At 42.7% G+C, this 24,888-nt stretch overlaps 1 protein-coding gene across 1 annotated transcript in view; it reads left to right on the top strand.

The window, feature by feature from the left end:
• The window catches only part of GABBR2 (gamma-aminobutyric acid type B receptor subunit 2), an 877,787-nt gene extending 864,374 nt beyond the window's left edge, over nucleotides 1–13,413 (top strand). Inside the window, exons 18-19 of the mRNA XM_065584143.1 lie at nucleotides 986–1,103; nucleotides 10,646–13,413. Of these exons, the coding sequence (XP_065440215.1) occupies nucleotides 986–1,103; nucleotides 10,646–10,811 (284 nt within the window). The 3' untranslated portion in view covers nucleotides 10,812–13,413. The remainder of the gene's footprint in view (nucleotides 1–985; nucleotides 1,104–10,645) is intronic.
• Nucleotides 13,414–24,888: the final 11,475 nt, after the last annotated feature.

Raw genomic sequence — 24,888 nt, 5'->3', positions numbered from 1 at the left:
AAGGCAGGGGACTGGACTCAATGACCTTTCAGAGTCCCTTCCAGCTCTATGAGATAGGTATATCTCCATATATTATTATAACTCTCTCAAAATGATTGTCATCTCCCCTTATTCTCTGTGGGATTTAGCCTGTATACTGCCCTTAGCAAAGATGGCCACTGTCTCACAAAGATTTGGAACACGTTAGTAATGCAGACGCTCTATAAATGTAGAGAGAACATTCTGGGTGAGAATACATTCGTCCTGCAACTGCATGTAGATGGACAATAAGACAGTAAACAAAACTGAGAGGAACGTGTTCCCTCTCAGTCTCTTCCAGGTGTCATCTATCAAGGGCTACATAGGAAGATGCACAAAAACAATAGAAGGGGAAAAATAAAAAATGTGATTAATTGAGTGGTTTGGGAAAAGTATAGAAAGGAGGGGAAAGAGTGAGAAAATGAAAGGTATTGCCAGATTGTGTCAACATTTTTTTTGTGTGTGCAGAATTTGGCAAGTGTTGGAGGAGGGCATGGAAAATGGAGATGGAGTTTCTATGGGTTAATGGCACATTAGTAAGTAAGCTTGGTATTGGTCAAGGACTGAGGCAGATCTGAAAGAAGAGAGAATGAGGGAAGTCAGTATAGTCCTTAATTTTCTCCAAAGGTGCACAGAGTCATTGAAAGCAGGAGATGAAAGAGAAAGATGTGAGGATTAAGCCAGCGTTGGAATTAGTGAGTCAGACATAACAAAGGGAGAAAGGACTGAAGGAATTAAGTGTGGAAGAGAGAGTGAAGTTGGAGTTGGGCACCAACCAATTGAGGTGAGGGAAAGAAGAAAAAGGCTGAGAGTTGCCGTGAAATTAGAGATGTTGTTGGACTGGAGAGCCTGGAAGGGTCACTTCATGCCTCTAAGAACCTATTGAATGTTTTAAAAGGAAATTGTTTAAAAAATACATTTTCATTTTATCATAGTAAATACAATTTAAACATTTCCCCCCATCCAGATGGTGAGAAAGCTGTTTTGAAAAATCACCTTGATCAAAATCCACAAGCACAGTGGAGCACAACAGAGCCCTCCAGAACAAGCAAAGACCCTATAGAAGACATCAACTCTCCAGAACAGTAAGTAGCATATTGATGAAAACAGGTTAGTGGTAAATGCAGAGAGGAACTGAGAACTTTTTTTAACTGGAGAGTTAAATTTTGGTCATGTTTTACCATGGGTCACTTATTGTTAAACATTATTTAGAGCACACAAAAATGAGGAAATAACAGTTTTTGAGTTTGCCTGTGCAACCTTAATTTAGGCCAGTTGTGCATATGGATTTTAATACTCTTTAATTACTTGATCACTTACACATTTAATATCAATATTTGAAGAACTTTCCACTAACTTGGGGTGCCTCAGTGATTGTGCCCAACTTGGGACACCTAGGGCCTGATTTTTCAGAACACTCCGTATGTTCAAAGCACTTCATAAGCACTAACTAACCCTTACAACCCCCTCTTCCCCCCAACTAAATTTTTCTCAAATACTACCTTTCCACTAAACAGTTCAGTTTCGACGAAATGGCATTTTTCAATGGAAAAACGTTTTGTAGAAAATATTTTTACCAACTTTATTATCAATTATGCAGTCAGCCAAGTAGTTATAAAAGATGTGAACTACTGCATTCATCCCAAACCGCTGTTGACACTGAATCCTAATAATAACTGCTTAAATTTCAGTATTGGTAGCTATTCATTGCTGATCATTTAAGCAGAAATATCCACCTAATGTGGCTATCCTACATTCCTCAACCATTGCCCATGCCTCATGTCATGCCAGAATTTCCCAAAATCTTCTGCCTAGCTGCCCAAATCTCCAGCTTTCACCTGAATAACGTAGCTGAAGTCAACGTACTTAGATCTACTTACCACAGTGTCTTCAGTGTGGTAAGTCGACGGCTGACGCTCCCCAATCGACTCTGTTTCCACTTCACGCTCCGGTGAAGAACCGGAGTTGATGGGAGAGCGCTCATCGGTTGATTTATCGCGTCTAGTCTAGATGCAATAAATCAACCCCCGCTGGATCAATCACTGCCTGTCGATCAAACGGGTAATGTAGACAAGCCCTAAGGTTGCGTGGTTCTTTGCCTTGTCCCAGTAACCAGAGTTGGCAGTGCAGACCCATAGAGCATCGGCACACCTTTTACAAACTGGCTGGTCAGGCCTGATGTTCTTGGTTTGGAATCAGAGTTTTCCTTCTCCTGGGTGCACTGTCTAGTACAGCTGACAAGCTCCATCTGCCTGGTAGAGGCAGAGAGAGGTTAAGTGACTTGCCCAAGGTCACCCAGCAGCCCCATGGCACAGTCAGGGATAGAACCCAGGTCTCATTGCTGTACCCTGCACACTGGACCATATTGGCTCCCTTAAGGCTGCATGTTGCTTATACAAAAAACTGGATCATATTGAAAATTGTAAGGGCAGAGTAAAATATGTTTAATATAAAATAAATTGAATCTAGTATCAACATAAAATAACAGATTTTGATCTGATCATAATATTTGTTTTAACGTGCAATTAAACAGCCTCCCTTTTAAAAAAAAATTTTTACCTGAAGCTGCTGCAGAGTTTCCAATCTGTCATGGTGGAGTCATTCAGAAACCAGGGGACTCCGCCATAGAATTTAGGTCTAGATTTCTATGGCGATCACAGGTCTGTGACAGGTGGGCAGATCCTCACCCTTTGGTAAATCCCCTTTGCACTGCTGCAATGGAGATGCAAAATTTCCTTAAGGCAGCAAATGAGGATTTCCATATGATAGGGAGCGGTCCTGGACAGCAGAATGGTTCCTTGGGAGCCTCTATCCACCAGCACAAGTTAGAGCAGCCCAGTTCAGCCTCCAGTAGCCCCCAAGATTGGGAGCTAAGGGGGACAGAAAGATAGCAGCAAGACACCACTGTGCCCCACAGTTATGCCAGGCATTTGTCTGGCTCACTACAGGATATGACGTAGCATATCTAGTTTCTGTTGTCAAAAGTGCACGTGCATTGGTGCATAAAGCTATTGGAGAGATTTGTGGATCAGACTGTGCATCTAGCCATACTTTATGTAACTTATGCTATATGATGCCAGCTATGACCGAATCCACAGAAACATGGATTTCACTATACCTGTAGTGCCCTGATGCAGGAAAATCCACAGGGACCTGAATTGCCAGTGCATTTTGTTATTGGAAAAATATACTAAGAAAATATTTGGTCAGTTCACAAAAGCAAGGCCCACATTAAAAAAGGATGCATGCACAGTTTGGTGAGATCGAGCAGTCTCCCTTAATGTGTGGGTATTAGGTGCCTTTTCCATTTCAACCCCATTTACAAGACATGCTGTAGTGTGCATAGATTAATACACAACCGATTAACGTAATACTGTTATATTAAAAATAGAGTTATATCATGAAAAGCTACCCAAACACAAATACTCCAGAACTCCTAATGCATATTAAGCACAAAAGAAATCACCATTTTGTTGGATACAGCAGCCTTCCTTCAGGCTAATGATAGGTGAGGGGAAAATGAGGTTCCACAAAGGTAATGGTCTTGAATCTTCATTGCCTTGCATTTTATACAGTCATTTATACCCATGCAAAGCACTTAATAAAGTGCTCCTAAATCAAAATGGTAGCATTCTACACGTATTTTGCACAGATATAACAAGCTCCACCCTTTGCTTGCAGCTGCTGTCACCCTACAAATCATTCATGTCAAGTGGTGAAGGCACATGCTACACTTGTGTGTTAGCCAACATTATGGCTGAGACTACAGACCTCCAGAGGTGAAAAGGAGTGTCTTTAGTTTAAGTTACAAAGCAGGCTCTGAAGATGAGCTGTGGCAGACACACATCCTCTGCAGATTGGACACAGAGGACTATGTGTAACACACACTGAGCAGCCACATCCCTTTTCCACATGCTGGGGAATGCACAGATGGGGTGGCACAGAGCCTTCAGCTCTTCAGTTCATTCCCCTGTGCAAATTCACTGGTTTCCAGAAGCTTTGGGGCACTACAGCAGCTAGACTGGAGGCAAGGAACTGGTCTAAAATTTCTCTCTGTTTTCCTTTTCCAAACTCATGCTCTGTGCTGTCTGAAGGGTCTTTTCTTTTCATTTTAAAATAAATGTTTGTGTTAGTGATTCTGTATCACTATATTGCACCTATTTTAGGGAGATGCTATTATTTTTTGTACTTGTTAAGCAGGTTTTGCTATTTAGGTTTCATACCACTGAATGTGTACCTATAGGGGAACCATAACACTTTTTAGACTCTGGGATTAGGGATCTACAATTTTTTATTTCCTTTTTAAGAAGAGACCATTTCTTACCTAACCTTTGTGTTCTCCACAAGTAGAACTGCACTTCTAATGTGTCCATGCTCCCTTTTCCAGCTTGAGTTGTGGAGTACGTGTCTTTAAGGTTACTAACACTCGGTAATTTGGTAAAAAGTGAATTGAAGGTTGAAATAGTTAGGGTTGATCTGAACCACCTGTTGGTGAAGCAGTTTAACAATTCACAGCTTTAGGGACACTCAGTAAAGTTCAGCAAATAGACCTCAGGAATGTGTACCTAAAATAATTAACTCCAGAGAGCTAGAATTAAAGTAGTTAAATATTTCCACTTCACGCAAACCTAAGAGACAGTATGACCATTTGCTTTGGAAAATGTCAACTCATTCCTTCAGTACTAACCAAAAATCAATTCACTTCCTTTTGTTATCAGCATACAACACTTACAGCTCTTCAAGTTCTGAAGCTTTGCAATGTAAAAAGAGGAGTTTTAGTTTAAATTACCTCTCAGCATTACCAATATATTTGAATAATTAAAAATCTGACCCTTCATCATAAAGCTGAATACTAACTGAAGGCATTAATCAAATACACGTTGTAGGCATGTATGAAACTGATCACTGCAGAAAGTTCTTCCACTTAAAAACTCATGAGTGCTGTTTAGATTAGGTCACTTTCAATCAGAATATTAAAATTGTATTTTTCTTGAGTTACTAGGAGTTAAGTCAGTATTTCTAGAGGAAAGCTGATCTCTATAAAAAGCAACAGAGAGTCCTGTGGCACCTTTAAGACTAACAGATGTATTGGAGCATAAGCTTTCATGGGTTAATGCCCACTTCTTCGGATGCATCTCTGTAAACACAGCTTTAGATCATTTATCTAACTAGTGGTTCATTTACATAGGACTGGAAGGGCATAGGTCAAACTCCAATCCCCTGCAGTCACAGGCAGCCATGTCATATAATCCTGTTCATAAATGTATCAAGTTACATCTTGAAGCTACTTAGGTTGTTTGTCCCCACAAGTCCCACCGAAGGAGATATCAGGCTAACCAGCCTATAGTTACCTGGGTCCATCCCATTTGAATTCCCTTTTTAAATATTAGCACAGCATTTGCTTTTTTGCCCCAGTCCTCTGGAACTTCCCCAGTGTCCCAAGGACCAACATTAATGGTTCAGAGAGCACCTCAGCCAGTTCTTTTAATAATCCTGGGTGCAAGTTAAACATTGTAAAATCTATTGGACTGGATAACAGTTGTTGATTAGTACCCACTCACTCTAGTTACTACAGAAAAGTATTTCATCGTCATTGTAAGATGTGAATACCTCATCCTTTCAAATACAGAACAGAAATATTTATTGAAGAAGTAGCTGAAAGCAGTGCTGTCACACCAATTTAATTCATAAAGTCATGGGGGATGGGAGAAGCCACAAATGACTAAGAACTTAATAATTTGTTGCTAACAAACCGTGAGTCTTAGTGATGTTTGAACCTGGTGATATTCTAAACAAAAAGAGCTCCAAACCATGCTTGTAGCTCTCTCCACCACTTCACATTGACTTAAATATTCTAGTCTTCAGTGTGATGTTTGGAGTTATTAGTGTGTGTGCTGGTTGCGTTGATTTGTGTTGAAGTGAGGGAAGGTTTGTGCTGGGAGATTTGTATTGATTTGTGCAGTTGATGATGAGGGTTGTGTGATGCCGTGAGATGCTATGTGCGTTTGGGGTTATTGTGTGTGTGGGTTGTGTGGTGTGATGGCAAATGAGGGATATGTGCTGCCATAAGGAGTTGTGTGTGTTTGGGGTTATTGTTGGGGGGGTTGTGTTGTTTTGTGCAGGTTTTGAAGAACTGTGGCAACTGGGCACACAGGTGGGGCAGTTGGGCCAAGTAATCCCCCATCTGTGCAGTCTCCTTTACACAACTCATGAGACTGCTGCATGCAAATTAGCTATAGAGTAAGGGAGATGATTGGCTGAGTTACCTCTGATATCACAATGGTTTAGGTGGACTCTTGGCATGTCACAGTTGCATGTGTTACTGAAATCTACTCTGTATTATAATTCTTAAAGTCAAAATAGCTGAGAACTTAAAAATTGGATGGGAACAGACTGTAAGCACACAGAGTTCTCAGCCATGCTTGTAGCTGTTTCCATTGCTTCACACTGACTCAGACATTCTAGGCTTCTGCATGACACACAAAATGACAATCCTGGAATATTTTTATAGCTGCTTCTTCCTTCCTCACATCATGATTGACAGTTTTACCATCCTCATCTAGTATTGAACCTACACTATTGCTAGGATTTCACTTGTTCCCTATAAATTTAAAGAATATATTTCCATACTGAAATGAAAAAAACATCTATGTTCTATTCCCCGTACCAGGGGCGCCAGAACAGGGAGGCTGGGGGGACCAGAGCTATGTCCTCCCACTTTTTACTGGCCGTAAGGGAAAGCAGCAGGGGGAGGGGGCAGAGAGGAGCGATTGGGGGGGGGGCTTGGTCTTGGGGGGAAGAGGTGGTGTGGAAGCAGGAGTTCGGGGGAGAAGGGCAGTGCAGGGGCAGGGCCTCGGGGGATGGCGTGGCACAGGGGGCAGGGCCACGGTTCAGGCACCTGTGGCCCCCACACTTTTAGGGCACTTCCACCCCTCCTGCCCCATCCAGTGCCCTGACTTGTAGCTGCTCTGATCGCCGAACTCCAATTGACTTCAGTTTGAATTGTACTCCCGAAGCAGCTTACATTATCATCCATCTTGGCTAGCTTTAGCAATGACAGGGATTTGCAATATAATCTATAGCTAATAAAATACTAAACTCTCCTACACCAATACCTGGTTAGCCCTACATTTTCAAAATGTCCAGTAATTTTGAAATCTCAATTTTTATGTAGCCATCTTGAGCTCATGAGCAGTCATCATGGAAAGCTATGGCCACAAGATGTAGGTAGGGAAATGCAATTCAGGTTGAATACAATTCCATACAGAGTAACTAACTGTAGAAGTTGAACTTTCACCTTCCCTTTAGACATTTTACCCCTAGCCCTTGCAAACTATGAGCTAGATATTTTTTTAAGACAGAGTTTTTACATAAACTGTTATGTTTATTCCAATCCTCTTACCAGAGGCTACCCCTCTGGAAAGTTTTCAAGTTAAAGTAAATTGTAAGTACAGTTAAAGCAAAATTGCCACCCACTGCAGCCAACGTTGATGTAGTTAAACATGCTTTGTCTGTGGCATGGCTGACATTTAAATGGGTGAAAAATCCCATTCAGTCTACTATGCAACTGAATTCTCTTGGAATAGCTTCAAATAGCTCTTTACAGAAGAGTTTGTAATAGTCAAAGTAAGCAGTTTCACTGGTGGGAAAATAAGCTTTGGCAATTCTCTTTTTGACCCTGCACCATAAACACAATTAAAAAATGCAACATCAAACTAATAAGGATTCAGCACGTGGAATCAGCAAACATGCCACCTCTGCACTCCTTGGGAACGGGCATGATTCAATTGATACCACCAAAATAGTGTGACAGAGTAACAATAAGCGGATTTAATTTAATCCACTAGATGTAATACCATCAGTAGCATGAGAAACAGTGGACGTTTGTATTTCACCAAACATTTAAAACATTGAAAGGAAATCTGCAGAGCCCTGAAATGTAAAGTTGAGTCTATCTGTCCGTGGTGTTGCAGATTGCAATCACTTACACCCCCTATGTTTGTCTGATGTATTGCAGCACAGTAATGCAGCATCTGAACAAAGCCAACAATTTTAAGTTCTCCATAGTAACTAATTTTTGGTTCATGAGCAATGGGTGACTGGTTATCTATCTCCATTTGACAGCATAATGTACAAACAACAAATGCAGATCTAGTAGAATAAGAAAGATCATCAACAAGCAAGCATTCAGGCATACATTTTTTTCGAATGACTTGTCCACTTGGGAAGGCTATAAGATGTGAATGAGAAGTGCTATAGTTGTATATGGTATAATCCCCCATGTAGACACTCATATTCTGGTATAACAGTGCTTTTTTCCAATTTAGCTTATGTTGCTTTGCAATCGGTTTAAGCTAAAACAAACAAACAAAAAAGCACTCTTGGTCTGGACCAAGAATGTCCACATGGGACTCATACCAGTATAACTATAGAAGTTTAGCCATACCAGAATAATTATACCAATATAAGTGGGAAAATCCCCCATGTGGACAAGCCCTAAGTAAATTCCGGTTCTTGTGAAAGGTGCTAAATTGACAGCCCTGGAAATTGAAGACCTCAGTTTATCCACGGTACAGAAAGAGCACAGGCAGAGACATCGGCGGTGGCTGAAACTTCCCCTGGGAGAAACCAGCTCTTTGTCCTGCCTCTTTCACCCACAGCCCTGCCCACACTCCACCCCTGCTCTGCCCCAGGCCCCTCCCCCACCCACCACTGACTCACCGCTCATCTCTTCACCCCCCTGAAACCTCCCCCTCCGCTCACCTCCTCACGTCCCCCAGCAGACCCTTTCCCCACCCACCACGAGACCCCCTGTGCAGCTGGCTCACTGCTTGACTCCTCACCCTGCTGCTGCCCCTGTGACACCCTCTCCACATTTCACCTTAGGGCACTAATAACATTCCCCAGGGGAACTGAACAGGCAACAGGTATAGCTTAGTTACCAGATAGATTCTCCTCTGCGTGGCAGGGAGTTCGGTGTATGCTGTATAGAGAGGGATGAAAAGTCAGGCTACCTGTGCCAAACTGAAGCCTAATCTCTCCTTTTGAAAAAGTGCTTGTCATTGACAGCCTGCACTAAGGCAGTAGTTTAATCACCTTTCTTACACAGAATTCCCTGCCAGACTCGTTTACTTAAATTGAATAAAATGACTAGATCAAGAAATAAACTCACTGGCTATGTCAACTCCTCTTTGAGCCAGGTTAACAGTTACTGCTTCTGGGTACAGAGAATAACTGAAGGGTCCTCAATTGGAAACTGTTTTTAAGCCCAATAACACATTTTCCTACACTATAAAAGCCAGCTGAATGTGGCCAAAGGCTTCCTGGGCATTGGCAAATGCCTGTTACATGGCTTCATTACCACTTTAAAGGCTCTTTAACAGTTTCAGTGATCTGCTACTGGGTCTCTGGAAGGCTTTTTCACTTATGTAAAGTTACTCAGGGATCCCCTCTACTAGCCTCCTCACTCCCCAGACTGCCACTGACTCCTCGCTCACATTCTCACACACACCCCCACACACACTGGGGAGTAGGGGGTGAGGAGAGACACGGCCGGCAACTGCGGGGATCTCCGAGGGCGGAAGGAGATGGGATGGAGGAGAGGAGGAAGATTCACCCCAGGCAGCAGCAGCAAGCCATGGGAGCCTTGGGGAAGGGTCAGAGCAGGGAGGGAGGCACCACAGCCCAGGTGTCCGGCAGCAGGGACGGCTGTGCTGGGGAGGCAACACCTCCCCTTGCCTATTATATCCGCTGCCCATGCGCAGAGATAATAGAGGTTTCCACAAAGCAGTCTGCTAGTATGCCTCGACTCTGTTCTGGAAGGACCTCCACCTTCAGGGAGGAGAGATTAGTTCAAACTCCATGTCCTCACTCTTCAGCATCTCTCTTAAGACTACCATTTATGATGGTGGTATCTTGTGATGTGAAAACCAGCCCACTAGGAAAATTGAATGCCTAAAGTTAAGCTCCAAATAGACAGTTAGGCTTGATTTTTTCATGAGGGCTGAGCCGCCACAGCTTCCATTGACTTCACTGGGCTTTGAGGGATGCTCAGCATGTCCCTGGATTGGGCCCAAACTGAAAGGTAGATAAACTCTACAAAGTGACCTATGGATTCCTTCCACACCTCCATATGCACTTATTTGCTTTAGATGGATTTGAAAAACTGACTTCTTTAATTCTAATGTTTTTGAACTAAAAATACACATAGATTGGAACTTGTTCATTCAGTTTCCGTTCTGTCTAGTTATCCAGCCCTCAGAATGGTGGTAAATCAGCCTGTGAGTGTGCTCTGTTAGCTAGTTCATCCTCATTGCAAGCTAAAAGTTTTTTTCTAAACATCAGCAGTCTAACATTTAATCTCAAAATAGCTGGGAATTTTAGACAGTTGTGGGATACTTGAAACAAGCCATTAGATTCTCCTGTCTTGTCTAGTCTGTCAAAAAAAACTCCCAAAAGGGAAGTTGGTAACAGCAGTGGTATATCTCAACAGCAGCAAATGTAATGTTCTTGGCATTAACCCTCTCTGTAATAGCAGAAGTCAGAGAAAACCTGCAGAGACATCACGCATTTGATATATTCAATTTTCCTCTTCTGCTAACACCTCTTTTTTTCCCTCTCTCTGCAGTATACAACGCCGATTGTCTTTACAACTGCCCATTCTTCACCATGCCTATTTGCCATCCATAGGAGGAGTTGACGCTAGCTGTGCCAGTCCATGTGTAAGCCCCAGTGCCAGTCCTCGGCACAGACACGTGCCACCATCTTTTCGAGTGATGGTTTCTGGCCTGTAGAAATGGGAGATCAGAGCTTCCTGAACTGCTTTTAAGTACTCAATGACTGGACTGAACATCAGACGTAGAACTCTGCTATAAACATACTATTTGCTCTTACCACACAGAGGAACTAGTGCTAAGGCCATCATCATGGGAGTACCAGTGTAACTCATGTGGAAAGGCGAGAGCAAGAGAAACCTGGAGTTTCATCTGTAGCCTTATTCATGGAGCTTTTATTTCTTCACAAAGAAGTCATTGAAAATATTTCTTCCCAAATTTCTACTAGCAACGAGGAGGCTGGGAAATACGAATCTTGCAAAAAATGAGACAATTAAAAAAAATAAAAACCACTCAACTGTCACTGTTACATGGCTGCTGAAAACATGGAACTATATGCTGTCCATGAAAGAAAAATAAAATGGTAGAGCTATAACATTTATTGAAATAGATACACTTCATTTTACAAAAGTTGTGTTAAATTGTTGGAAGCATTCTGCACTGGTTAGTCTTGCTTGTTTTCATTTCAGAGAGGATTTTCAGTGGGAAAGGGGGATTTTGAGAAATGATTCCTGAAGTGTGATTGAGACTCTGTGTTGCTAATAGTAGGGTCCCCCTGTAACTAAAAACTATACATAGGGCAGAAGCAGAGGTTGTAGCAACAGCCCTGAGGCGTTACCAGCTACAGAGTTGCTGTTCCGAGTCAGAGCTCTTTACAGTTCTCCAGGGATTAGATGTGGTGATTGCCAGGTTCCCATGCTGACCATCAGGGACTTCATTTTGACAGAGTTTCTGCCTCTCTTTCAAAATAAACACAACCAACCGTAATATACAAAGCTGGCAGAAAAAGTCCTAGGGCTGCTAACTCAAGAAGCTGAGGATGGATGGGTAGTAAAGTCTTAATGTCACAGGGTGGATTGATTTTCACAGTTTGTTTGAATTATGCCACACATAATTACAATCATATTAATTTAGTAGACAGGGGGTGGGTGGGGGAACAGGGCACAGCACCTTGCGGCTGCAGGCAAATTCTGCAGAGTGCATACACAATAATATACACTACCTTTGCTTGGTACCTGGGTGTGTGACAGTTGTAACTGGTAATTGGTGGTATAAACCAAGTTTGCCCATAGAATATTTTATTTGAATATGAAAAATAAAGATGTGGTAAAAGCATGAATTTTAATCTCTCTGTTGACAGGGACTGATCATTTTTCATATTTGAGCACATACCTTAGCTCCACTCCCCTAAGCAAAGTTATTCTAAGATATTATAGTTGTAAGATGTTTTAGCTCAGTGGGGCTCAAACTTTTTTACTGGCGACCCCTTTCACACAGCAAGCCTCTGAGTGCGACCCCCCTAATAAATTAAACACACTTTTTTATATATTTAACACCACTATAAATGCTGGAGGTAAGCGGGGTTTACGGTGGAGGTTGACAGCTCACGACCCCCCCATGTAATAACCTTGCGACCCCCTGAGGGATCCTGACCTCCAGTTTCAGAACCACTGTTCTAGCTGAACCAATCTTAGAGACATTCTCATGGACTGTAAGTGAGGCCTAATCCCAGCCTATTCTCCAGTATATTGTCAGTGTGATGTATCACGGCCTTGTCAGTTATTAAGACCAGTAATTTTCTTAAACCAAATAAAAATATTGTCTAGCTAAAAATAGCAGTGGTGCCTCAGGATGCACTTGATGTCTTTAACCAATGCCTGCCCACCTCCCACATTCTGAAGTGAATATTCCACAACACTCCCAGACCGGAGATGACTAAAGAGCAGCTTTCAGTATCTGCACAGGGGAGGAGGCTCATTAACTGAGGGACTTAATTGCAGCTTTGACAAGCAAAAATCTTTACCATGTAGCCAAAAATAACCATAAATATAAATCTTCCAATGGGAGCGTCACAAAATATTTCACTTGGCACATACAGTAAGAGAGATTATGGAGGTACCTGTAGCTTTTAGAACAAAAACATGTAAGTATAACACAGGTAAAATAGAATTCATTACTCTGTTTAAGCATTGATGTTGTCACTCAATGTGTGTTGACAGTATTCTCTTGCTTTATTAATTTAATCAGGGCCTGGTTTATTTTTAAAGGAATCTGTTAATTTGTAAAAGAGAAAAGGACAATATTGTATATAATGTATACACAAACATCGCTGTAGAAATATTAATCCAACATAGCAGGAAAAACTCAAAAGTATTGGCCTGATGGAGGTGAGTGTGTGTGTGTCTGTAACTTTGTGAATACTGACTGTGTGCCGTTTATTAGGTTTAAACCATGCAGTACATTCCTTGTCTCAATGATACTGTAGTTTCTCCCATGACATTTTTTTAATTTCCTGCAGCATAACAAGACCCACCAAGTGAATATAGCTATTTAATGTTTCTGTTTTTTTCTACTGCAGCAAAACAGTACTGTAAATTTATGAAGAGGCTGTGCCCCAATGGCATTTTCCAATGATGTTAGTGCACAAATGCTTTAAACTAGACTGGAACTGCCAGAAGAAAATGTAAATGAAAAATTTCTTGTATACCCTTATACTGCATGAGATCAATTTTTAAAAAATTGTTGCAAATCTGTTTTTATGAATAAAATATAGAAAATCTAACTTTGTGTAGCTTGATGAGTCCATTGCCTCTCATCCCTAAAGGAACAGCAAACCAAACTCTGGAGAAGGAGGGATCACAACACATCTTTGTAATAATACAGAAGAGTAAAAATGCACACTAATAGTCTAACTGAGTGCACATGTACCAAGACACCATAGACCTGCTTGCTTCAGCCCTGGTTGTGACTATGAATGAAGTTTAGAACCTTGTCTATATCCCTCTCACAAACCTTTCTTTGGAATATCCACCAAAGAGACTAGAAACTGTGAGGGACCAATTTAGACATTCTAAACATTTACATCTGTAACCCCCAAGGAGCTTATCTGGGTTCGGGCTTGGTGTGCATGAAACTCAGAGAGAGTCGCTGTCCCTGGGAGGAAAGGGGACCAAGGGCAGACTCAGAGTCTGCTAGGCAACCAAGAAGGAGAGAGGCGAGTCACTGTTTAGAACCAAGGAGGCTGGCAGGGCACCTGCTCAGAAGAGGGGCCATGTCTGAGAGAAAGAAGGGGGTCAAATGATTGACAAGGGAAAGCCTAGACAGAAGAGCTAACCTGACTAACACTAAGTGAGATGCCATCCCCTGGGAGCCCTGGAGGGGGGAGAAGCCATTTTGAAGCAGTCTGGAGCCAGCCATAGGAAGGGCAGGACTGACTGTGTGGGGAGCTGGTGAGTCCCAGGCCGGCATGCAGGGTACCCATGAGAACTGGCCTCTGGGAACCTGGAAGCAGGATCCCTCAGCTTGGCCCTTTCCCTCTTCAAAGTGACTAGGATTGCCAACTTTCTAATTTCTGAAAACCAGACACCACAGCAGAAGTCCTGGAACCGCCCCACACCCTGGCTTCACCTCTTCCCCCGAGGCCCCACCCCTGCTTCACCTTTTCCTACAACTAGATTTATTCAGACTAGAAGGTAAGCAAACCTACCTAGGTAATACAATTGTGGCAATGTCTGCTTCAGTGAACAAGCTGGTTTTAAGCAGACTCTATAATTATTTCATGAAAGCATGTGCTAAACCTCTCTGCCCCTTCTTGCACAGGCAATAGAGTTCATGTTCTAAATTGGGTTCTTCTGTTGGCTGGGCTACCCCATGTGTTTTCAGGGTGCATCGTAAGCCAGGGCAGGGGGAGGGGAGTAACCAAGAGAGCATGTTTATATGGAAATGGGGAGAATCTTCAAGCCAGTGTACTGAGTGATTTATAAACCAAGGTGATAGGAGACTGATATCAGCAAAAAATAGGTTTCCCAGCAAATACCATTCTGATTGAACTTGGGTCATATAGACCAAATGGTAAAAAAAGCATAAGCACAGAAAGGGGTAAAGCATGGGAACTCAGTGTAGAATACAGCCAAAGCACCGCTGGTATGAGAAACTCAGGAAGATAATACTTCAAATCTCATACAAAAATTTACTGAGCAATCCAGATTTAATTAGGAAGCAGAATGTGGGAAACCTATGTCTTTGAGTTCGCTACTGAAGAAAAACACTGACCTGAGGGGAGGGTTACCATATTTCAGTTTGCCAACTAGAGGACACTGCAGAAGGGTGAAGGAGTGGGGGGGGGCAGTTGTGAGTGTTGAAGGGGGTACCTGTGGTGGGGATACTCACTAGAGGTGGGGAGGGGCAGTGTCAGTCTGTGTCACAGTGGGAGGGCAGCTGACCAAGGCCAGGACTCAGCAACAGCTGTCAGTCAGTGCCTCCCTGGGCTGGGAACTGGGGCTTGGGTGGGAGCTGTGGCTTGCAGGGGAATGGACCAATCAGCTGCAGCTGCAGGGGTGGGGCCAATTGGGAAGTGGACCAATCGGGACTGTTTCTGAGCTCCAGCTTGTCTGCTCTGCAAAAACCCCAGTCATTTCCTGTTATTTGAAAAATCCGCCCAGACAGAGAAAGGAAGCTCGAAAAAGAGGCTATATCTGGGAAAACCCAGATGTATGGTAACCCTACCTGAGGGGAAACCTATAGAGGTGTAGTTTTACTGAGGTTTGCTAAGGTACTGAGGTATTCACAGCTGCTGCATATAATAGTTCCAGTAAAGTGGACACCGTTCCACATTTGGCACTGAGTTCACAGACATTCTATAAAAAACAGCATTTCTTGCAAAATGCTCAAAAATCTGCCCAAAGTTGGGAAAGAAATTCCCCCCCCCCCCCCCCCCAACACACACACACCCCTTCACTTTTAAGTTTAAAATATAGTGTCCCCATTTCCCAGTATTTTATAATCAAAGCAGCTTGGGAATCAACTGTGATTATTTCGTGCCATGTAACGTTATATGTAGCATTTGTTAATCACAGTAAAACGTATTTTGTCCTAACAGTCAATCACCTCCCACAATTAGGCTTTTTATACCAAGTTAGCTCTTGTCCTGCAGGCAGACCCCCCCCACACACACACACACACCTTAACCTTTACAGCTCTTCATCAACTTCAGTGGGATTTCATGCAGGAGTTGGGGATTGCACACATGGGTCAAATTGCAGGATGGGGGGGGGGTTAGTTTTTTTGTTCTGTAACTGAGGTCTGACTACCCCCGACTTGTTTAATCCCTCATTACCTGAGAAAACTGACAAATTCATTCTTTAGTTTAAATGTTGTGATTTGAATTCAATTCAGCTTCTTCCATTTACTGACTGTCTTTTCCATCTGTTGAGGTTCTAAACACTCATACTTATTATTCCTTTATCATCATATAAAGTGCACATGGCCTCCTAAGAATATCAGAATTCTGCTGTGGCACCAGTAGAATTCTCTTGAAAACTAAGAGGGTTGAGAGCAACAGAAGGGGTAGGGCTACATTTATAGAAGAAAAAGATCCCCCTTAGCCAGGGGCCTAAGGGTTGCAGCACAATTGTCTCAGCTTTGACAGCTTAACAACTAGTCAGTCCCACTTGCAGAGCTCAGAGAAATGCTGTCCCCCTAAAACAGGATGAATGTATTAAACAGAAAGAGGCTGGGCAGCTCGGTGTCCACACAGGATGAAGTTGTTGCTGATGATGTAAAATTTAAAGTATGTCATTCGGCTGCGTCAGTTCAACTTGAAATGGATGGGCATGCTGCTGCAGAGCCCAAGAGCGATAATGGCAGGGATAGGAAGCAGCAGAAGGGCACGAGTAGGACAAGCGACCCAGGATAGTGGCCTGGAAAACACTACAGGGATGAAGGAGCAATTCCAGTGTGTTGCACCAGCACCAGTTCCTCATTTGTGATTCTGTAAGAAACTAAAATTGAGCCAAATTTACTCAAAGGCAGTCCTTGTCAAAGGGCACAGCTGAGTCTACAATCCATTCTGCAAGGTGGCAGCTGCGTCCCCTCTCCTAGGAACCCCACAGTCCGCAACAGAGTCACCAAAGGTGGCACCACCGGCTGGGGTGTGAGATGAGAAAGGGAGCCAGGCATGCAATGATTCAGCACACTCAAAGAGCTTCCAGGACCAGGACTCACATGGCGTGCCTGTCAGAATGTGACACTGCTTCCTTGTGGCTAGTGGTGCCCAAAATATGCCCTGCAGTGGGGCTGCAGGTAGCACGCTGCTGCACCCCGGCACCTTGGCAAATTACATTTTCAAACTGGGAAACTAGGCAAGGTGCTGCTTGGAACCGTATTGGTGGGAATAAGGCGGGTTGGTGAGGAAGCAGGAGGAACAAGAGCTGCCTTCTCTCACCCCTTTTCTGACTGAAAGACAAGGACACTATATAGTGAGGGCCAGGCCAGGAGCAAACTGATTATCCCTGTTAGCCCTTCACTGTTCACCTCCCAGGCCCAACCTCTCCAGCCCCCCAACATACACATCACCAGTTCACCTATAGCCTCATTCACCATTTGACCCCATTCTCTCCTGTATGAAACCCAACCCCTCTCCCTCAACCTCCCCAAGGCCTCTGAGCACCCATCAATCCAACTTGCTCATAAACTGCCCCCTCCCCCCCGCACACACACACACAAGCCCTGAGCCCCAGGCTGAGAACCCTGCCTCGTGGTACTTAGCCTGTGCACACAAGAGCTCTAGACCCTTTCCCATACAAAGCCAGTATCAGTCTCCCCTCCCCACAGAGCGAACGAGAGTGCTCAGAAAGCCCATCCCCCGGCTCAGAAAATGTCCTCCTCCTTCCTCACCCCCATCACCACCAAGCTCAGCAGCTTCCCTTAGCCCTCAGGCCAGAAACCTCTACTAATTGTTGTTGGCTCTAGAGAAACAGAAGGGAAAGACTGTGGGTGCAACGAGCAGGAAATGTGCATGTGTCTGTTGGCTGCTGAGCTGAATTAATCCTGCAGAAGCATGTCTGTCCCAGGCAGCGCCTCCTCCCTCAGAAGGCCCACAGTGTATGTGCTGGAGGGCTAGGAAACCCCCAGTGACAGCAGTTGGTACCACACCCTGCAGCACATTTAGCCACACTCCACAGTATTTACAGTGGGCAAGGGCCTTTTGACATTACTGTTGGGAGCTAGACCCGTTAGTCCCTTGTAATAAGTGGCCTCTGCTATTTGAACTTCAGTTACTTAAATTGTAGCAAAGGCATCACAGCACACACTGGAGACAGGAACCATCTGTTCTAAGAAGGGGAGTGAGTCTTTCCTCCGTGCCAGGTAAATTAGTTGACATACTATTTAGGCCATGTTTACACTACCACTTATGCCAGCAAAATATATGTCGCTCAGGGGTGGTAGTGTGCACAGTGTTACGTTGGTGTGAGAGCTTCTCCTGCCGACATAGCTACTGCCACTCATTGAGGTGATTTTACTATGTCGACGGGAAAGGTCTCTCCCATTGGCATAGAACGACTACATGAGCTATCTTCCAGCAGCGCAGCTGCATCGGTACAGCTGTGTCACCGTCAGCTCGCTAGCATAGACATGGCTTAGTTTAAGACGGTTAAATGAACACGAACTGCTAGGAGGAATCCACCACAGCTTCTGTAAAAGGAAAGTGGCCCTCTCCAATCTATTACCTGTCTTGTGAGACCTACTGTTCCTGTTACTTATAACATGACTGAACGGGAGAAAAGCTCTTCCCGCCACAGAGGTGAAAACTGCTCCTTCAGCCTGAGAAATCCTTTAGTTTGCACCCAAAACAGATTCTGCAGCTCATCAAATAATATGTCATCCAGCAGGAGCAGCAGCCAGGCAGAGCTGACAGCAGTCTCTCCAGCAGCTCTGAAAATGGATGAAAGCAAGGAACAGCAAGAACAACTTGGCAACTGCCTCTTCACTTTGCAAAAATGCACATAGTGTCTCTGGCTGAGCAAGCAGCACTGCTTCAAATGAAAAAGCTCCTGCATTAGACAATGCTTCTCTTCAAGCAAAAAAGAGCAAGGGAGCTGAATGTGATCAAAACCACAGTGGGTATGTCTTCACTACCAACCTTAAAGCGCTGCCGCGTGTAAGCACCAGCACTGGGAAAGAGCTCTCCCAGCACTGTAAAAAAACCACCCCCATGAGGGGAGTAGCTACCAGCACTGGGAGCAAGGTTCCCAGCACTGTAGCACTATCTACGATGCCACTTTACAGAGCTGAAACTTGCATCGCTCAGGGGAGTGTTTTTTCACCTCCCCCCCTTCCCCCCCCCCCCCCGAGCGACAAAGTTTCAGCGCTGTAAAGTGGCAGTGTGGAGAAGGCCAGTGTCTTTCTCTTAAAGACACAGTCACATCTCCTAAAAACATCATCTCTTGTCTTAAAGAGTTGGTCATGTCTTTTAAACCCTGAATAGGAGAGGGTAGACCAATATGCAGGGGAGGATGACAAGTGTATAGTTCAGGTCAAAGCAATCACATTCCTGATCTGTAGAGAAAAGGAGCGATGAAAAAAACGTTATGATCCAGAAAACAGAACTTATGGCCTCCTTGAAAAAGAGCAAAATCACACACTGGGTTTTAAAAACATTATGCTTAAGAACAAACAAACAAACAAACTGTACTTACAAGTCTCTGCACATAGAAAGAATTCACAAGCACCCACGCAGAAACTTGGTAACAAACATGATCCAGTGATCCACTGTATTAAAAATAGTTTGACTTCGAAGGAAAAGAAAAGAAACCCTCCAGGTAGGATGGACAAAAGGCCAGATATTTCACTATGGTCAGAGAGTTTCTATGGCTCATGATTACAACTTTTAGTTCAAAACCTCTCAGAAGACACTTAGCCCTAATATGGACACAGAAAAGAGTGGGGTGAAAGGGATTGAGTTAAGTACCCCGTACTCCAAGACTTTCTGTCTACAGATATAATATCCTTAATTTATGGTTGGCTATGCCCATAGTGAGAAGACTGGGAATTACTATTCCACCAATTTGGACACCATTAAATTAGGCTTGAACAAAAACTTGGAGTGGATGGGCCATTACACAAAGTAAAACTATTTCCCCATGCTTATTTCCCCCCCCCACACACACACACACACAGTTCCTCATATCTCCTTGTCAATTGCTGGAAATGGGTCATTTTCATTACCACTACAAACAGTTTTTTTTCTCTCCTGCTGATAAAAGCTCACCTTAACTGATCACTCTCCTTATAGTGTGTATAGTAACACCCATTGTTTCATGTTCTCTGTGTATATATATATATATCTTCCTACCAGGGGAGGTTCTATGTTTTTTGCCGCCCCAAGCATGGCAGTCAGGTGGGCTTCGGCGACATGCCTGTGGGCGCTCCGCGGTCACGCAGATTCGGTGACGTTTCTGCGGGAGGTCTTCCGGTCCCACGGCTTCAGTGTACTTGCTGCTGAAACCGCGGGACCAGCCGCCAGCGGACCTCCCGCAGACATGCCGCCGAAAGCCGCCTGACTGCCACCCTCACAGCGACTGACACTCTGCCCCCCGCCGCTTGCCGCCCCAGGCACGCGCTTACTGCGCTGGTGTCTGGAGCCGCCCTTGCTGCCTACTGTATTTTCCACTACATGCATCTGATGAAGTGGGCTGTAGCCCACGAAAGCTTATGCTCAAATAAATTTGTTAGTCTCTAAGGTGCCACAAGTACTCCTGTTCTTATTCCACCAAAGAAAAAGACTCTAATGGAAAATGAACTATAGCAACATGGCTGGCTGGAGACCCAAGGCACATGAAATCAGACAGCAGTCATATCAGTAAAACAAATGTTCCATTGTCAGCATCAGGTTGAAGCACACCTAACATAGAGCATCCACTGAAATTGGAGTACTTGGACAATCCCAAAAGCCAATTTCTCAATGTTAAAATTTGAATCTGACCACTTCATTAAATGCCTCAGCATCCATAATACTTAAACTGTAAGCCTCCCTACTTCAAACACTGTCCCTGTAGTCTAGCAGCTTCTGAGTTTGACATTTAGTCTGGTGCTGTAAGACTCCAAAACCATCCATCAGGCTTCTGTTAGTATTGGATGAATCCATGTGCCGTAAGTCACAACTCTTTGTGAAAAGGTTTATTGAAACAGTTTCTACACATGCACAGAATTTTTTTTTTAAAACTGAAATATCCTGGAAGGCCTTTTAGTTTTGTTTTTCCAAGATAGCAAATAACATAGACCATTTCCTGCTCATCAGACACCTTTTAGTTTTAGAATTTTAGTTTGGAGGAATTTTGCAGTTCAGCTACAAACCCTTATAACATGTGGTTTATAATGGAAAGGCTGACACTCTAAACGAGGTATGCAGAATACTGTTGTAATAAACAATGCCCTAGAGTCTTAGCTTTAGAAATCATTTTTCAGAAGCTGATCTTTCTGATTTATTATTCTGTTTGGGTGTAAAATCCAACAAGCTGTTTATCTGAGAATCAAAACATACAATTGAACTGGAGAAACAGGCACTTTTTGATCAGACTGAAATGCAGCACGGTGGGAAATTTTGTTCATCGTTCCAGCATCATCCAGTTATACAAACAAGATCAGTATTTTCTAACACTTAAATTCATGGCATTCTCAGAATTTACCGAATTTACTAGGACATTAGGAAAACCATCAAGTTCAAAAAGAAAGAAATCTAGCTGTTGTATCATAAAATCACGTGTGGTAGCTTCTTTATTTATTTACAGTATTTATTCAGGCAACACGCACATATGTGGCTGGAGTGGTTCTCCAGGCCTCCACTTCCAGCAATTGCCGACAACAAACCAACGAATATTAGACAGGCACACATTTCCTTGTTCAACTATCTGCCCTCCCCAGGGGCTGGTTCATAAGACTCATAACATTGTTTCCCTCCCACTTTAAAGTATTTACTATACTAATTACAAAACCAATAATAATAATTAGTAATGCATTTCAAATGGCAAATAATAATAAAGAAATAGGCACTCAATCACTATTACACTGTATAATATTGCCAGTATGTAGATGGACATTTCTTATGTATAGAATGCCTCAATTCAAGCAGTGAAAAAGGTAATTCCACCATCATTGCTGCATTTTCAGGAACAGCTTTTGGTTCAAATCTGCCATTCTGCGATGGGAACTGCACAGTCTGTCCATGAAGGCTGTCTGTAGTAGTCGATCTGAACCTAACTGGGCATTTTCCAGAGGCAATTCCATTCTTGCTCTCCAGAGCTTACCAGAATCCCTTTTCTCAGCTGATCCATATGTTGGTGCACAACTTTGCTATCCCTAGAATTACCATGTAGGAGACTGGTCCTGTAATATATTGGATGATAACTGGCATCCAACTGAGACCAGGACCAGAGTTTTTAGTATAGAGCTTTGCCAACAGTAAAACTACATTCGTTAGCATGTTTGTCATGTTGTTGCTTTTGCTTCCATTGTTTCTGCTGTATTTTTCCATTAAGTATGAATGGATAAGGTGTAACCTTCACCTTCATTTCCTTCCCATTAACATCGCTGTTGGGGACAGGCCTGTGGTTTACTGCAGTGTTACCCGACAATTAAACAGGTAACTTTTGTTTCTATAGTAACTCCATGTTTTCTTTTAATACCCTCTTTAAATGAGTGTCTCCTCACACCTTCCTCCTTCCTGGCAGGGTTGCCAGGCCAGTGTGGAAGAAACATTCTAAGCGCAAGGTAATCCCCACTTACTTGGGAGATAGTTGGAGATGCCCAAGAAATAACAAAAACATAAAATATATTATATTAAGCAGGAAGTAAATATAACCCATTTGACGATGGATGGTAAGATACTGATGTAACATGTTAAATGGTGTTTTGAGTCATAAATCTTTGGAACTCAATGCTAGTAAAAGAACTTCCAATATCTTATACAAGCATTTCAGGTAAAACACAGAGTCTAAAATTGGTCCTTAGTTTTTCTATGGTGGTTTCTCTAAAGGATGTATTCATAAGATAGATGTCTACCCATTTGGAATGTGCATCCACTAGTATTAAAAACATTTTCCCCAGAAATAGTCCAGCATAATCAATATGTACTCTCCTTCCAGGCTTATCTGGCCACTAGCAAGGATAGAGTGGTGCCACAGTAGGAGCTTTTAGACTCTCTTGCCAAGTAGAATAGGATTGCTCTCATTATCAGTGTCCATCTTTGGCCCCCACATGCAACTCCAGGCTAACTCTTTCATTTTAGTGATACCTGGGTGTGTCTTATGGAGTTCATCCATTATTACTTCACATCCTTGCTTTGGAATGATGAGTCAGGCTCCTATAGTACACTATAGAATCTTGCACACTAAATTCACTGCATCATCGGAGCTCCTGTTCAGCTTTGGTCTGGGGTCATGGCCTTAGCACAAGTTCTCTAACTTTTCTGAGTACTAAATCTTTACAGTCCATGATTTTACCTGGAACCTAGAGGTGTATTGAGATAGCCCATTAGTAATACTCTCTGTTCACTTTTGTCTTTTTCATGTGTCTCCGGTAAAGGCAGCCCACTTAAAGCATCTGTGTTTCTCAACTTCTTATTAGCTTAGTATACAATGGAATAGTCATAGGGTCTTAATGTCAGTGCCCATCTCTGGATCCTGGGTGATGTTATGGGTGGCTTGGCTTTCATCTCATTAAACAATGAGATATAGGGTTTATGATGAGTACAAATTGTAAACCTATATATATATATATTTGTAAACTTCTGAACCCCAAAGATAACAGCTAATCCTTCTCAATCTAGCTGTGAATAATTATGTTCAGCTCAAGACAGAGTATTAGATACAAATCCAATTGGTTTCTCTGACCCATCTTCCATTTGGTGAGCTAAAACGGCTTCAACTGCATAAGGTAATCCATCACAAGTCAATATTAGTTCTTTGTCAGCAATTGTAGCAATAGTTTAGAATCCTGCAGCGTTTGTTCCTTATCTGATTGCCAGTACTATTTAACCTTTAAAAGTAACATATACAGAGTCATTAGAAACATTGATAAGTTTGTCAAAAACTTTTACAGTAGTAATTAAGTAAGCCTAAGTAAGTCTTCAGCTCTGAAATATTCCTAAGTGCTGGGGCATCCACAATTGCTTTTACCCTCTCACTCACATCCTCATTGAGTATCCACTTTTTATCTCAAGTATATCACTTAATGCTCCAGGAAGGAACACATTCCTTTTTAGGAGCAGACCTGCTTCCTTTAGCCTTTTTAACACGTCTGCTAAATTCTGTAAATGTTCTGTGTCGGTGGTACCTGTGATTAATACATCATCCAGATATACAGTAGAATCTCAGAGTTATGAAAACCAGAGTTATGAACTGACCAGTCAACCACACACCTCATTTGGAACTGGAAGTATGCCATCAGGCAGCAGCAGAGACACCCCTGTCCCCCAAAAAAGGCAATACAGTACAGTACTGAGTTAAATGTAAACTACTAAAAAAATAAAGAGAAAGTAGCATTTTTCTTCTGCATAGTAAAATTTCAAAGCTGAATTAAGTCAATATTCAGCTGTAAACTTTTGAAAGAACAACCACAACGTTTTGTTCAGAGTAATGAATATTTCAGACTTACGAACAACCTCCATTCCCAAAGTGTTTGTAACTCTGAGGTTCTACTGTACTGCCACATGTGCAGTTCTTTGAATTAATTTTTCTGTGGTACTTTGGAGAGTAACAGGAGTTGAGGACACACTGAGAGGTAACTGATTATATTTAAACAGTCCTTTGTGAGTATTTACAGTGAAATATTGCTTGGAATCGTCTTCCAGGATGATCTGTTGGTAGGCATGGTTCAAGTCTAAATTTGTAAACAATTCCTCTGCTGCTAAAACTGCAAACTGATCCTCAGTTTTTGGAAATGAATACTGTTCTAATTGTGATCATATTTACAGTCAACTTATAGTCAATCATCACATATGCATACAAAGCCATCCAGCTTCAACACTGGACCTGTTGGTGCAGCCCATTCAGAAACTTCACAGGTTAAATAATACCAGTTGCCTGTAGTCTTTTTAACTCAATTTCAAATTTGTTTCATGGCAAAGAGTACAGAGCTGGGTTTGAAATAACAAGACATGACATTTGGGTTTACATAGATTTTAGCAGTAGTGCCTTTTAAAGTGCCCATCTTTAAATATTCCCTGATGTGTATTTAAAACAGTTTCCAGAACTAGATTATC

Source organism: Chrysemys picta, chromosome 2 (assembly GCF_011386835.1).
Source record: "Chrysemys picta bellii isolate R12L10 chromosome 2, ASM1138683v2, whole genome shotgun sequence".
Taxonomy (NCBI): domain Eukaryota; kingdom Metazoa; phylum Chordata; order Testudines; family Emydidae; genus Chrysemys; species Chrysemys picta.
This window is presented reverse-complemented; position numbering and strand designations above follow the sequence as displayed.